Genomic DNA, 15,712 nt, shown 5'->3' on the forward strand with positions numbered 1-15,712 from the left:
GGTGGGAAGTCTCAGGAAGAGCCATCTCACATTCCTGCCCCTAGTGAGTGACAGTCTACTCCAAGATGAGATATTCTTGAACATCTACCTGGTACTTCCTGTGATGGAGGTGGGTCTGTCTAGCTTCCTGCTAGCAGAAGTGGTAAGCAGACAGGTAGATCCTGCCTGCTAAAAATTTCATAGGCATGAGGGAGCCAGCAAGGGCACCAGAGGGTAGGGTATCCTTGTGAGGGTCATCACAAATGTATTTCAGTCACCGGAGGTAGTGCTTCATGCCTGCACTCTTGTGTGGTGTTTCAGGAGCCAAGGGCTTTTCTGTAGACTTAGAGCAGGCTATGGCTGTTGCATCACTGTGTTTCCTTAGTCTTGATGCATTTACCTGTTAGGTGTTTGTTGACTGGCTGCAGAAATGCAGAATGCCTTTTCAGACAAAACCAGAGCAAGTGATACAAAGGGCAGGCCCTGCAGGCTGCAGACCCCTGAAAGCTGTTAAGGCCGGTGAGATGGTCTAGCAGGTAAAAGCTCCTTGATGACCAGAGTTCCATCTCCTGAACCACAGCAGGAGACAGAACCCACTTGTGTAAGATGGGCTTCCAATAGAGATCCTGTGGCTGATGGTGGAATCTCCTGTAGGTCAGCTGACCACACCTGTTTCCTATGTACAGGGGAGTCCCTGATCCTCTTGGAACTACCAGACACTTCTCAGTGCTTTACCCCCTCCCCCCTCTCTCTGACAGGGTTTCACATGGCCCAGGCTAGCTTCAAATTCACTATGAGCCAAGGATGGTTTTGAACTCTTGATCTTCCTGCTTCTACCTTCCAGGTACTAGGATTACAGGTATGTACCACTGCATCTGAATTATGTGGTGCGGAAGACCAAACCCAGAGCTTTGTGCACAGCAGGCAAGCATTCTTTCTAGGCCGAACACTAGGCACGAGGCAAACAAAGGTGAAATTCAGGGTGGCCTCCAACTTACTTCATCTTATTCAATGTTCACCTCTGTTGTTTGATCACAACTGGAAAAACTTATATCAAAGCTATTTTACTTATTAACTTAATAAATGGATTTATTTCCGAGACAGGGTCTTACTCTGTACCCCAAATTCTGGCCTGGAACTCATTATGTACCCTAGGCTGACCTCAAATATTCAGCAATCCTCCTGCCTCACCCTCCTGAGTGCTTGGATTTACAAGCATGACTATGCCCAATCTATAGATAAGTTTTTATTTGAACATTTGCTTTTGAATTTCCAGGGTATAAACCAGGAATAGGATTGCTGTGGCTGATAATTTTGCAATGCGTTTTGGTCTCAGAACTCAAGTCAAAGTGGGAGGGGACAGTTCTTCCCCTCCCTTCTCTTCAGTTGGTATTTTTGAGCAGGGTCTCACGGTATAGCCTTAGGACTCCCGGAGATCCACCTGCCTGTTTCCTGTTGGGATCAAAAACATGTCTCAGAACAACTGGCTAAAGTCTACTTTTATTTATTATTTTTGGAGATAGGATTTCACGTAGCCTAGGCTACCTTGAACTTGAGATGAGGAGCCCAGAGTGACCTTGAACTTCCAATCCTCTTGCTTGTACCTTTTGAGTGCTGGGATTACAGGTGTGTACCATCTTGTGTTGGTCTTAATTTCTCCTTCTTCCTTTCTTCCTCTTCTTCTTCCTCTACCACCACAGAGGACTCTAAAGCCCATTTCTAATAGCTTGGCAAGGAAGCATGCTGGGCAGGCCAGGTGCTCCATGAAACATGGCATCCACTCACTCAGTGCTGGGGCCAGTGACTAGGGCTTCCCAGTGCCTGCAGTACAGCTCAGGGAGTCCTTACTGCCTGAAGACTGGATTCTGCTGTCCTTTACACACACTGTGTGCCCCCCCCCAACACACACTGTATGCCACCCACCCACAGAGACTTCCACCTAACAGGCCATGTGATAAAGGTTCCTGCAGTTGGGAGCACAGCTGCCATTAGCCAGGGTCTGAGGGGATGTAGGCCACCGGCACCACTGGGTCTCCTGTCCCCTGGGAACACTGGCCCAGAGGCTCTACACGGATCAGAGGAGGAAGACAAAAGCCCCTTTGAGCAAAAGGTTACAGCTCAGGAGGCCACAAACAAGCATGTGAAAGGCAGATCACGCCTCCAACCAAACGGGCAGGAACCAGGAAGCAGTCGCTGATCCGTGAGGCCTGGGAAAAAGCAAGGAGTCTGGAGCGAGGACTCAGAGGATACACCAGGAGCCCCATGGGGGCAGGGATGACAGTAGGAGCTAGGAAGCCACCCACAGTACCCTGTTCACCCTGGTGGGTTTGCAGGTTTTTAGAGGATATCCTCTAGGGCTAGCCAGCATCTGTCCAGAAGCAAAATTCACCAAACAGTGACATACCCATTGGGGACTCCACTGGGGCATTTGTGAGACCCCAACGAGGGATAATGTGACCATATGCTTTTCTTCCTTTCCAGCAATGGGACAGTGAATTTTAGGGTTTCTAAAAAATTACCCAAGTCCCCTTTGGGCCTTCAGTATTCAGTACAGGTTTTCATTTAGGAGATGGAGGGCTTTTGTTTGGGGCAGTGAGACCTAGACTCTGCCTAGGCTTCCTCTGAGGTTCCTCTAAGGGTCCAACAGGTGGAAAGTTCCAGAAGTTTGCACTGGACACATCTTTGGGCTTGTCTTAGATTAGGATGTGGGGTATCCATCCTGCAGCTCAGACACATCCCCAGCCCTCTGGGGAATAGCTTTTACATTTGTAAAAGCAAAAGGGAAAAATGCCTGGATTTGGCCTTCCACTGAGGATCCTTGTGCCCCTAAAGCTGTGGCAAGCCAAGAAACCATGAAGGTCTCTTGTACATCTGGGGTCACTAGCCTGGCCGTACCTGAGTGTGACTTACCCCATGGCCACAATGAGGCAGAATAGAGGATACTGGGGCCTGAAAGAGTCAGGTTTTTCAGGGACTTTCAATGCTTTTAAGTCTCTGGGCAGAACCTGGGGAGGTCCACTAGGGTATCTGTCCGTTTTCATTGTCTAAGTTGCCTAGGTAGGAGGTGGCATCAGGAAGTCACAGTGTCCAAGCACAGCACAATGATCTCACATGTGAGTCCTGGCTCTGACTTTTTCATCACCCCCCCCCCGTGTGTGTGTGTGTGTGTGTGTGTGTGTGTGTGTGTGTGTGTGTGTGTGTAGGCCTTGTAGCATAGATGTGAGTGAGGCTATAGAACCACAGAGATGAAGTCACTACAGTTGATGCACTTGGCGGTTACCATGGCAACTTCATCCAGCTCACTGTAAAAGGCCATGAGGTTATAGAGAAGCCTGAATCACCTTCTCAGAGGCAGCTGGAGGGCTGGAGGATGTGGGTATCCATGGCAGGGGCTGGTCACACTACCAGAAACCAAGTGATGGCCCAAAGAGCACCCAGTCTGGCAGAGACACTAACAGAAGCAGGAGAGAATATGTAGTAGATGGTGCAATCTGAAGGTTGCCATAGGGGTGGGTGGTAATATCCAAGGATTCTCCATGGAATGAGCTAGATATCTAGGGACTTGGAGAAGATCTTAGAAAAGCCAATGCCACCAGAGATGGTGGCATACACCTTTAATTTCAGCACTTGGGAAGCTGAGGCAGGTGGATCTCAGCCAGCCTGGTTTACAGAGCGAGTTCCAGAAAAGCCAGGCCTACACAGAGGAAACCCTGTATCAAAACAAAAGCAACAAACAAAACAAACAAACAAACAAAACCAATTCCACCCCTACAGTCTTGCAAACTCCTGTCTGGGCCACAGAACCCAACACAAAGTTCCCCTACCACTGGGGAATATAATCTATATGGGTAGGTGACTAATGGCTTCCCTCACATGATTTAATATTTGCTTACTGCAGGCATCAGCACAGAGATGTCCTTCTCATTAAGCCTGTGTTCAACAGGAGATGGATTAAAGGACAGTGGGCCTCACTTTAGGATAAGAGGGACACTGTACTTGATGTCTCTGGTTGAAGTATGCATGGCATCTGAAGCATCCTTTACTCTTCCTGTAGACACTCAAGTGTTCTCTCCTTAACTGCCTCTGATGATGGGGAACTCACTACCTGGGTATATGTGCTCTTCCTTTGATGCTGTAAACTACTACAGCATTGTATATGCCACTCCCCATCACCATGTTCTCCATGTATGACACAGGGTTCCCAGCCCTTTGCTGAGTTTCATCCTGGCCTTGAATTTCATGAGCAAGCCATCCAATAACATGACTGTACTTCCTTGTCACCCTCTCTCTTTAAAAGTGTTCCATTTAAGGTTGAAGGGTGTGTGTGTGTGTGTGTGTGTGTGTGTGTGTGTGTGTGTGTGTGTGTAGGTGCCTCTGCAAGCCAGAAGGCATTGGATTCTGTGGAATTTAAGTTACAGGCAGTTGTGAGGGCTAGGAACTGAATGTAGGTCCCTTGCAAAAGTAGCCAGAGCTCTTAACAGCTGCAAGCTCTCTCCAGCCTCAACTACCCTCCTTCCATGAGCACCCAGTGCTGAAGGGCTACAGGAGGCAGGGGTGCTTGATGAGAAGTAATTCTCTGTCCCCACTGGTCTATCTCTTAGTTCTGGAGCCACCCCAGTGCTGGGGGGAATGGGGTGTTAAGAATAAGCATAGAGGGAAAACATCACCTCATGTGTATCTGACACACCCCAGAAGAGCCATCACAAACTTACTTAAAACATGACTTTTGTTTTTTTTTCTTGATTTTCTTTTTGTTACTCAGTTGTGCTGTTCTAGGGCTTGAACTTTGTGGATGACAATGTTACATAACAACACCAAAAAGCTGAACACACTTGGGAGACCTGTAACAGTAGGTGGCCGAGACAGTCACTGGTGGCCACATGTCACTGGTAGCTGACACATCTTGGAGGCTTGAGGGCCAGTTGGCCAGACTCAAGATCTTTAATCACTTGGGAAGGCAGCAGGGAAGCCCTTGTAGGGAAGCCTGGTCTGGACCCCACTGGCTTCTGGAGCGTAGCAGTTCCCTGCCCATATGGGCTGAACCTGTGTCACACGCAGCTCACTTACCTATGTCTTTGGCTCTGATGGCTACTGGCCTCCGCAGCTCAGTGACAAACTTTTTGGCATCCAGGCGGATCTCGATGATGTTGTTTAGCAAGGCGAACAGTGGAGCCAGAGGGAAGGATGCAACAAACAGGGTGACGAAGCCAAACTGAATGACTGTAGGGAGAGCAAGCCCGTCAGCAATGCAGCCATGTGCCACCCTGCACCCAGCATGACTCAGAACATGGCTGCCTGGTGCCCTGCCTCAGAGGAGCCCCAGTTTCTACTTCCCCAGGGCACCAGTCCCCTCAGCACTTCACGAGAGTTCTGGGAATTGAACTCATGTCTTTATATTTGTGCAGAGAGCACTTCACAACCTGCGCCATCTCCCCAGGTCCACATGTATATTTTTCATTCCTGTATATAAATGTGCTCTGCTCATGCTCACCCTCGAGTGACTCGAGTCACAGGCGTGCTTGAGGGTCACGAGTCTGACCTTATGAAATTTCTGCTCACAGGCAGATGACAGTGAGCTCATGGTCTGGCCTGTCCCCTCCCTGAGGCCAAATCTCCCATTGTCACAAAGGCCTGCTCCTGTTACTGTGTCTCAAGAGTCCCTCCTGTCCTCCTCCATCAGGCCTAGGAGAGTAGGAGGACATCTTTCCTCCAAGGTTCTCCCAGCCTTCTGTTTCCAGGCCTCGAGTTGCTGTTCACTAGCTCTGGAAGCTGCAGTCAATCTGAGTTACAACAGGTCAGGAAAAGGTTACCAGAGAGATGAAAGTCAGAGAGCTGGTCCAGGAGCTGTATGGCAGGACCTGGTCCAAGGTGCTCCATGCCAGGGGGTAAACAAGGAAGCTGCAGAATGTCACCCTGTGCTCAGCCGGCTGAGTATGGTCATTGTTACCAGGATGAGCAGGGCAGGAGGCTGTGGGAACTGTTTCCCAGATGTCTTGGTGACCTCTCATTGGCCCAGAAGTGTGGGGCAGCAGGGTGGGGTGCCTCCGCTGAAGTCTGGAGGTGCTGGCAGGTTAGGGAGGAACACAAGCAGCCATTTGCCATGGTTGTGTGTGTGGGCCATGGCTGCCAACACTCAGGCTCAGGGTTACTCTAGGTGGGCTTTACCTCTTAAAATAACTTGGCATAGGGTCCCATGTAGCCCAGGTTGACCTCCAATTTACTACATCACCAAAGATCACCTTGAACTCTTCCTGCCACCATTTCCCAAGTGCTGGGATTACAGTATAGGCCTGTACTACCATGTCTGGTTTATGCTGGGGATTGAACCCAGGGCCTTGTACATGCTAAGCAAGCTCCCTATCATTGGAGCTGCAGTCCAAACCGTGGTTTTTTCACTTCTGAGTGATGGCCCTGCAACATCCAGCCTGAATGGAATGAGAAAGAGACAACAGAGGGCAAGAGAAGATACTCTAGAGCTCGGGCTGGTGTGGGGCACTCTCCCACCCACACCTGTCTCCTGTGCTCAGCCTTAGGTTCCCTAGAGGAGAAGATGGCAGCTGGTGTGACAGAGAGAAAGTCAGGTGAAGAGTGTACCCTAGTGCTGGGCTGGGGTGGGCTTCTTGGCACAGAAGGCCTCTGTCCCTGAGATCTACTTATCTCTAAGCCCTGGAGGATCATGGGAGCCTGAGTCGAAAGCTCAGTAGTTGAGAGAAATAACCACGTCTCATTCAACCACAGGGCACTTCTCTGTGGTATCTGGCCTCCCAAAGCCTCCTCAGAGAGCAGAGGCTGACACTGGGGACAGGAGGACATGTACCCAGATTCTACTGGTCAGGGTCTTGGAGCTAAACAGCAGGAAGGAGCCTAGAGTCCTGTTTTCCCCTACAAGGTGCTCTCCTGAATCTTAAGGTGAGATGATTCCTGCCAATCATGGGGATAGTTGGGAGCAGTCTGCTTAGAACCACATGAACAAACACAGAGAGTGGTGGGTGGGGAGGTGTCATGGGGTAGAATGCTCTGGCCAGTGCTCTGAAGGTCACCTGTTCATCACTGCTCTCTGAGCCCAGGCTGAGGAGCTCCGGGGCCACATACCAGCCTGCCTTGCCTGCCAGCACCATGGTAAATGCAGAGTGCAGAGCAGTCGCTCCCCTGCCAGGACCTGGGACAGGGCTGATTCTGCATGTCTGAGTCCTGTCCATGGTGGCTGGCCCAGGCCATGCCAATTTAAGCTTCCCTGTGCTTGAGTCTTCTCGATTGTGTTCGCTCATCCACACATGCAGTGAACATGCACTGAGCATTTGCTGCACACTTGGGTTCATCCTAGGCATGGGGGAGGCAGCAAAGAGTGAGAAGAAGGAGTTGGAGAGGTGGCTCAGGGGTTAAGAGCATTGGCTGCTCTTCCAGAGGTTCTGAGTTCAATTCCCAGCAACCGCATGGTGGCTCACAGCCATCTATTGTGGGATCTGATGCCCTCTTCTGGGATAAAGGTGTACATGCAGATAAGACACTGATATGTAAATAAAATAAGTAAATCTTAAAAAAAAAAAAAAAAGTGGGAAGAAAAGTTCTTCCCTCCTCGGGGCTCTATCCTTCCATGAGACAGACAGAAAGGGAGAGAAGAGTTGATGATGTCGAATGGATTTAAAATGGGGTCAGAGGAGGAGCTGGATCCTAGGCATAGGGGAGAACCAACTCTTTTAGTCACTGCGGTCAGAGAAAACCTTTACTGGGGGACAATCTAAGCCCAGTCTTGGAGGAAGGAAGAGAGAGGACTCATGCAGGTATTTAAGGGAGAGCATTTCAGAGGAGTTACAGCAAATGCAAAGGCCCCATGGCAGGCCTGAGTTACATGTTTGCAGAACAATGTGGAGTCCAGTGTGAGCAGAACAGAGGGGCAGGATGGACAGGAAGGAGCCTGGAAGGCGGCAGGGCCACAGAGGCCACACCTGGACTTTCCCATCTCTCCTTAACTACCTCTCAGCATCCTTCCATGCAGGGTTCCTCTCTGTCGATGAGGCTTACCCAGGCCTCACTATGAGTACTGGCTTCATGCTGGGATCACAGCAAGCCCAGCGAGAGTCGGATATGGTGCTCAGGAAGAAGAGAGGTGTCACAGAGAGGGGAGGACACTTAAGGGGTGTAGCTATGGCACCCCAATTGCTGGGGCCTTCCAATAAAGCCGGTCTTGCTGGTGAGGGAAGTAGAGGGAAAAGAAATTGTTGCTTGGCTGTATGTGTCACACTGTGTAGCAGGTGACTATGTGCTGTCTGTCCTGGGCCCTTGGAAGACAAGGTTGAAGAAAAGGGACTGTGTTTACAGACCCGAGGAGGAGGAAGCAGAGCCTAGAGCCAAGAGTCTAGGCTAGATATCTCCAGTTCCTGTCTCTGCCTGACACTGCTGAATGTATGAGGGGCACTGAGATCCTGGGCATCCCAGCCCTACAGCCCTTTCCCTGTTCCCCTCTCTCTCTCTCTCTCTCTCTCTCTCTGTGTGTGTGAGTGTGTGTGTGTGTGTGTGTGTGTGTGCATGCGCGTGCACAGGTATATGTAAAGGTCAGAAGTCAACTTCCCTAGGTTGGGTCCATTCTATTTTTATTTTTTCCACAGGACCTCTCACTGGCTTGGCACTCACCAAGTAGGCTAGGCTAGGCTGGCTGGTGAGCGAGCCTCAAGGATCATCTTGTCCGTTTCCCCAGTGCTGGATTACAAGCACACATCACCACACCCAGTGTTGTTTTGTTTTTAAGTGTGGGTTCTAGGAATTGAACTTAAACTCCAGTTCTTATAGGTACTTACCAACTGAGCTATCTCCCCAGCCCCAGTTTCCCCTTTTTGTTTGTTTGTTTTGTTTTTGAGACTGGATCTCACTACGTAGCCCAGGCTGGCTTTAAACTCAAGAGCCTCTTGCCTCAGCCTCCAAGTGCTGGGATCACAGGCAGGTGTCAGTCATCATGCCCAGATCCATCATTTTTGTTCACTCTGCATCCCCCACAGCTTGTGCCCACCGCCCTGTCCCAGAACGCCACTCACTCATTTCCATGTACTCGGGTGTGAGGCCAGCGAAGGGTTCAAGGTTGAAGTCTACCTCATAGCGCTGCTTCCGCTTCACATACTCCTCACGGTCCGAGGGGCTCTGCCTTCGAAGCTTCAGGTAGCGGATGAACTTTTTCATCTTCCTGCAGAGGGCGCTGTGTCAGCGGGCAGCCAGTGGTGGGGGCAGCACCCACCAGCACCTCTGAGTTACACTATCATGTCTGCTCTGAGCTTGAGCCACTGGTTAGCACAGTGAAATATACATCTTTTGTTTTGTTTTGTTTTGAGCCAGTATAGGCCTGGCTGACACTGAATTTACTATGTGGATGAGGCTGGCTTCAAACTCTCATAAATCCACTTTCCTCTTCTTCCTTGGTGCTAGGATCAAAGGCATGTGACACTATGCTTGGCTACATGCCTGTTGGAAGGGGTCTATTAGCTCTGCCCTTCTCCCAAAGGCAGCACAGCTCTGCTGTTTTCCTAAGACCCTGAGAGGCAGGAAGAAGGAGAGGCCACCTGTAGCCGCGGGAGGCCCCTCTAGGGACCCGGGAAAAGTGGGCTGTCCCATACTTCTGTGGCCTTTCCTTGGTTCACTAAGGTCCTGGCTCCAGGGAACCTATACTTCTGAGGAGAAAGATGAAGGGGATTGGCTCCTACTGTCTACTCTGCCTCTCAGGGGCCGGTACAAGCCAGGGGTTGTGTGGCCTCTGAGAGTCCATATTATCTATGATGGGGCAACTTTTGCTCCATGTTCCCTCTATTCTCCTCACCCCCTGGTTTCCGAAGTCTCCTATCCCCAAAGAAGCGTATGCCTCACCTGCCACTGAGGCTACTTTGAAGTCGCCCATCCCCTCTACTCTGCCCCCACCCACAGTGGGTACCACTCACGGGATGCCGATCTCGAAGAGATTGTTCTGGATCAGCTGCTTTCCCAGCATGATGATGCTCAGCTGGATGCAGAGCTCCATGAGGCAGCCGCCTGGAGCACACTGTGGGACAGAGGGCAAGTCAGAGCTAGCCTGGCTCTGGGTAGGGGGTGAGGCTAGCCCTCAATTTATGAGGTAATTCATAGCTTCTTAAAAGTTAGGTTTAGGGCTAGGGAGGTGCTGGGTGGGTAAGGGCACTTGCTGTGTAAACAGGGACATCTGAGTTTGAATCCCAAACCAACATGGTTGCATGTGTCTGTTATCTCAGCGTTGTTGGGTCGGGGCAGAGGCAGGTGGATACCAAAATCCCTCTGGACAGCCATCATAGTTGTGATAGCTAGCTTCTAATTCAGTGAGAGACCCTGTCTCAAGGCATAGGCCACCCCACAAGCAAACCTCCGAATGTGCTTGTGTGGGTATGAACACACACACACACATACACACACTTCACATCCCCACCTTCTGAAACCTTGAGAATAAAAACTTCTCTGGGAAAGAAGTCATTGCTGATGTGATGAGTCAAGGGAGGTGGGAACATGCCCTGCTTCAGTGACCAGTGTCCTCTATAGAACACAAAGACCCAGAGGGAGACAGCATCTGGGGTGATGCAGAGAGGTCACCATGAATCCAGTAATGGTAGGGCACACTTACAATCTTAGCGCTGTGGAAGTGGAGGTAGGAGGATAAGGAGTTCAAAGTCAAACTCAACTACATGAGTTCAAGGCCAGCCTAGGCTACATTAGACCTTGCTTCAAAAAGAGCTGGGAGGAGCTCAGTCAGTGAAATGTTTGCCTCACAAGCATGGGAACCTGAATTCCATCCCCAGTTTGGGGTGGCATGTGTTTGTAATCTCAATGCAGGGGAGGCAGAGACAGATGAATTCCTGGGATCACTGACTGGCCAACTGGCTTAGCCTACTTGGTGAACTCCAGGTTCCAGTGAGGGGCCTGCCCTGTCTCAAAATGAAAGGTAGAGAGTGATGGAGGAATGACACATGAGGTTGACACATGTTGGCTTCCATATGAACACACTGTACACACACACACACACACACACACACACACATGCGCGCACACACCCCTCTGAAGAAAAGGAGAGGAAGAGACGGAATAAAGGAGGGAGGGAGGGAGGGAGAGAATGCGTTACCAATGATTCTACAACCCCAGATATTGGCAGTCAGGGACCGTCCCCAGGAGCCTTCAGAGGGAAAGGTCCCTACAACCCCTTTTTATGCTTTCTCCTTTCAAGCCATCTACCCCTCTACCTGTGACCTGCTATGCTGGAAGCAGGGCTCAGACAGACATGAGCCAACAAATGGGTCATGGTGGGTGGCTGGACCTCAGGTTCCCTCTCCTTCCTTCCCTGGGATTGTGCTCTGTTGATGCCCTGGCCACCCTTGCATAAGCTGGCATAGGTGCAACAGGTGGGAAGCCTCACAGTGTGGTGGTGGCCATCTGGCTGAGGTACAGCGCCCCACTCTGCCTCTGCTGGCTGGGGCTATCAGGAAGGGGCAAGTTAGGTGTGTGAAACCCAACTGCCCCAAGTAAAAAGGTGATCCCTGGGCACAGTGATTGCCTGAGTTCTAAGTAAAACTATGTAGTCACCCAAGTCCTGTCCTGGAGATCACTCATTCCATTGAAGACACTTACTCTTTGCATGTTCTGCACAGATGCTATCTAACCCCCAAGGAGTACGCAGAGGATGCCAGGCAAGAAGAAAAGAACACTTCACAAACTTTCTGCAATCCCCCCCACACTGTACAGGAGGTCCGGGGGTCCCTGGGACTGTGGTCAGATAACTGACCTAGGCTGCCCTAGACTACTAGATCATCCTGTGCCCGACACCCATCCCTTTATACCTCATTCCACTGTTTCCTTTATCAGGAGGCCTCACTCCCTTCTCTTGAGCAGGTGGAGGGCAGAGGCCAATCTTAGAAGTCACGCATTCCTCAGGAGTCATACGACTCAGTTTTTTTTAAAAATTATTTTTGTTGTATTTTATATAAACATATGTCTGTGTGCCATGTATATTCCTGATGCCTATGGAAGTCAGAAGAGGGCATTAGATGCCCCAGGGCTGGAGTTAGAGACAGTTATCAGCCACAATGTGGAACTAGGAGTCCAACCTGGGTCCTCTGCAAGAGCAGCAAGCACCCTTAACCACTGAGCAACCCATACCTCCAGCCCCACACCTGGCCTTCCACATGGGAGCTATGGATGAGACTCAGGCGGTCAAGTGTGTACAGCAAACATGTCACTGATTGAACCGTCTTTCCAGCCCTCACTCTGTTATTTTCTGATGAGTTTTTTTGTGGGCTGGAAGTGTGGACTGGTTACCTGGAGACCTGAATCACTAACAGTCCACTAACAGGAGCAAGCCTGCAGGTCAGGACTCAGTGTCAGAAGATGACCTTCCAGGGCCAGAACGATAGGGCAGAAGCCAATCGTTCCCAGCATTGTGTCTAAGGATAGAGAAGTGTGTGCTGCCATGCCATGTTAAAGAGAAAGGCAGCCAAGGTCTGTTTTTCCTCCTAAATGTACTTTAATCAGAGAGGGAAACAGCCAAAGGCTAACAAAACAAAATGGAGAGTAGCCCCAAGGAAGCTAATTGAGTCATTTTAAAAGAAGAGAGAAACCAGGTGTGGTGACACTTGCCTTTAATCCCAGCACTTGGGAGGCAGAAGCAGGTAGGGTCTCTGTGAGTTTGAGACCAGCCTGGTCTACAGACAGAGTGAGTTCTAGGACAGCCTGAGCTGCTGTTACACCAGGGAACCCTGTCTCAAAAAACAAACAAACAAAAAAGGAGAGAGAGAGAGCTGATTAAAGAGGAGGGGGGAGGGGTGCTAAGTGAGGCGGCAAAAAAGGGAGCAAGGGGTGGATATAATCAAAGTATGTTATATATGTATGAACATGTAAAGAGACCCATTATGTGTAATTAATATGTACTGATAAAAACAGGGTAGGTCCAATGGCTCCATGAATAGAGGTGCTTGTCACTGAACCTAAAGACCTGAATTCAACCCCAGAGAACCATGAGGTAGAAGGAGACAGCTGACTCCTGTAGGCTGTCCTCTGGCTTCTACATACGTGCTGCAGAATGCACACGTGCACATACACAACAAATAAGTAGATGTAGTAAAAATAAGATTTAAAAAGGAGGCTGGAGAGATGACTCAGCTATTAAGAGCACTTAACTGCTCTTACAAAGGACCTGGGTTCCCAGTATTCATATCAGTTGGCTCACAAGCAGCTATAATAAATCCAGTTCCAGGGGATCTGATGCCTTCTGGCCTCTTCAGGAACCTGCACATGTGTGATATATACAGACCCAAGAAGGCACACCTACATACACACAAATAATTAATAAGTCAATGCATCTCTATAAAATTAAAAAAGCAAAAATTTGAACCAAAAAAAAAAAAAAAAAAAAACCAGTATCAACAAAGACCAGGCATGACTCCCTCCTACATTTCTCCCTCCCTTTGTGCTTTCCTTGAGACAGATTCTCATCATGGGATTCAGGCTGGCCTCAGCTGGGATGGCAGGTGTGGGCCATCACACCCACCTAACACATTCCCCTAGGATCCTGGACTGTATTAACGGAGGACATGAACTGAGCACAAGTATTCATCGCTCTCTGCTTCCTGATTGTGTATGTGATGGAACCTGCTGCTTCAAGCTCCTGTTGCTTTGACTTCCCTGCCATGATGAGCTGTTCCCTGACATTGTGAGTGGAAGTAAATCCTCTTTCCCTTAGTCGATTTTGTCAGGGTGTTTTAATCACAGCCACGGGGAAAGAAACTAAATCTATGTGAAGATGCAAGAAAGTATTCTGGCTGGAGTGCAGAAGCCTGGAGGACAGAAAGCTAAGCAGAAGGCTGCTGGGAAGGAGAGGTGATACATTACCTCCTCCATCCGGAAAGAACGGAAGATGTACACGTAGTCGCCTGGCCGTCCGACAAACCTGGGATGGTTGGGGTAATGGTTAGGGAGGAGCTGGACTCAGTCCCCAGCAGACACCACCCAAAGGGCCTGCGATTCTGCAGATTCCCAGTCAGAGCCACCAGGGATTTTGCACAGGCTCTCTCCTTCCCTGGCTGGCTTTCAGATGCACACCTATATATCACCCTCACTCGGTGCCACCCGGCCTGTTGAGGGCACTATCAGAGCTTCTGGTCATGGCTGTTGTCTGGGGTCTATTGGCAGGGGTCCAAACCACTTGGGGTCTGTATTGCTAGAGCCCCCCTCTGCTTTACTGTCCCAGCTAAAGCTAGCTCCCCTCCCCCAGGACATCATGGCTGAAGAAGCTGTACTTCCTATTTTCTCTGAGTTGTGGGGACCTCCCACCATCAGGAAGGATGAGGTAGGACGGGGCCTTTTACCAGAGTAGAGGAGGCAACAGAACCAGGGTTGAGGGGTTCTTACCGGCCTTTGAAGAAAGCGACGTAGAAGATGGGAGTGTAGGAGTTGACGAACTTGAGCAGGAAGGCTTTAAAGGTCAGCCTCTCCTCGAAGCTCTTCTCTGTCTTTGGGACCTCTGTGGAGAGACACAGTAACCACTCACAGATGGGCTAGGCCAGGGGCAGTCAGGACTAGCCAGAGCCTGGTGGCCACGCTGCCCACACCATCCTGCACTCTGTCCTTACCAATCTTGGTGAGCCACCTGGCAATGCAGCCATAAACCTCATCCAGTAGAATGATGACCACGAGGTTGATGATGACAGCGGTGGCTGTGACCGTGACCCGGATGTTGGACCGCACTGAGGGGGAGGAGTTCATGGCCAAGGCTGCAGCCGTAGAGATTCTATAGATAATAACTCCCAGCACGATGGCAAATGTGACTGCGATCTGCAGGGCAGGCATGGACAAGCTTAGTGGTAATGGCAGGGATGGTTTGGGGGAGGTGAAGAGCTCCTAACCCCCACATTTTCCGTGTCAGAACGCTGAAATTACTGGAGTTCCTACCAGATGCCAGGTGCTCTGCAGGAGTCAACCCACAGAACAAGGACAAATGCGAGAGTAGAAGGATCAGAGATGTGTGCCTGGTTCAGGGGACTGAGCTCTGGGACTGGGCATCACCAGTGGGTCCATCCAAGCCTAACGCTTACCAGATCTGTGTACTACTCTCCCTTATTAACCTCCAGGTAGAGTCCAGGACACTTCAGCCATGCCCTAGTGGTTGTCCTGGTAGGTGTTAGAGCAGGCTGGCTACCGGGGATGCTTCTTTCCCAATCCAGGGACACTGAGAGAGCAGACGTCTGGATGGTGTGCAGAGCTAAGCCGGGCGCCCTCACAGCCACTGCCGTCAGGCAGATAGTGGCATCTGCTGGGGCATGGCCCCGTAGCTTTCTTGGAGCTACTGTCTAGCTCTTCCATGACAGCCAAAGCCATCTCAGGCTACAACATTCCATGGAACTCAGACTGGTGGTGCCTGAGAGATGGGTGGGAAGCTAGTGACAGGTTTGTTCCGCCTGCTACAGTCTGTCTGGGTTCCTTTTCCTTTTGTCTGGGTTCTTTTTCCTTTTGGCGTAGGTCCGTGGGTAAGACCTAGTCTCTGCCTAGCCCAAGGGTGTGGACACCCCACCCTAGAGCTTACTGGGCAAGGGTGGGCGTGTCTGAAGCTCACAAAGCAGAGCCTAGCTGGGCTTCAGCTACTTCTGTGTGGGTTTTGGCTGCTCTAGACAGGCTCTGGTCCTTATGTCTCTGTGTCCTGGACACAGAGCAGGTCTTGTCCTCACTAGCATAGTCCCTCACACTCCTGGCACAGGACCTGCTG

The 15,712-nt window shown here is 50.4% G+C and overlaps 1 protein-coding gene across 10 annotated transcripts in view; it reads right to left on the reverse strand.

The window, feature by feature from the left end:
* Positions 1-15,712, reverse strand: part of Ano1 (anoctamin 1) — a 166,598-nt gene that overhangs the window by 11,965 nt on the left and 138,921 nt on the right. For all 10 annotated transcript variants that reach the window (XM_051193494.1, XM_051193491.1, XM_051193493.1 and 7 more), the window contains 6 exons: positions 14,583-14,784; positions 14,362-14,473; positions 13,843-13,900; positions 9,900-10,000; positions 9,009-9,154; positions 5,047-5,199 (listed from right to left, as the gene is read on the reverse strand). In XM_051193494.1, coding sequence (XP_051049451.1) covers positions 5,047-5,199; positions 9,009-9,154; positions 9,900-10,000; positions 13,843-13,900; positions 14,362-14,473; positions 14,583-14,784 — 772 coding nt within the window. The remainder of the gene's footprint in view (positions 1-5,046; positions 5,200-9,008; positions 9,155-9,899; positions 10,001-13,842; positions 13,901-14,361; positions 14,474-14,582; positions 14,785-15,712) is intronic.

Source organism: Phodopus roborovskii, unplaced genomic scaffold (genome assembly GCF_943737965.1).
Source record: "Phodopus roborovskii unplaced genomic scaffold, PHOROB, whole genome shotgun sequence".
Lineage (NCBI taxonomy): Eukaryota > Metazoa > Chordata > Mammalia > Rodentia > Cricetidae > Phodopus > Phodopus roborovskii.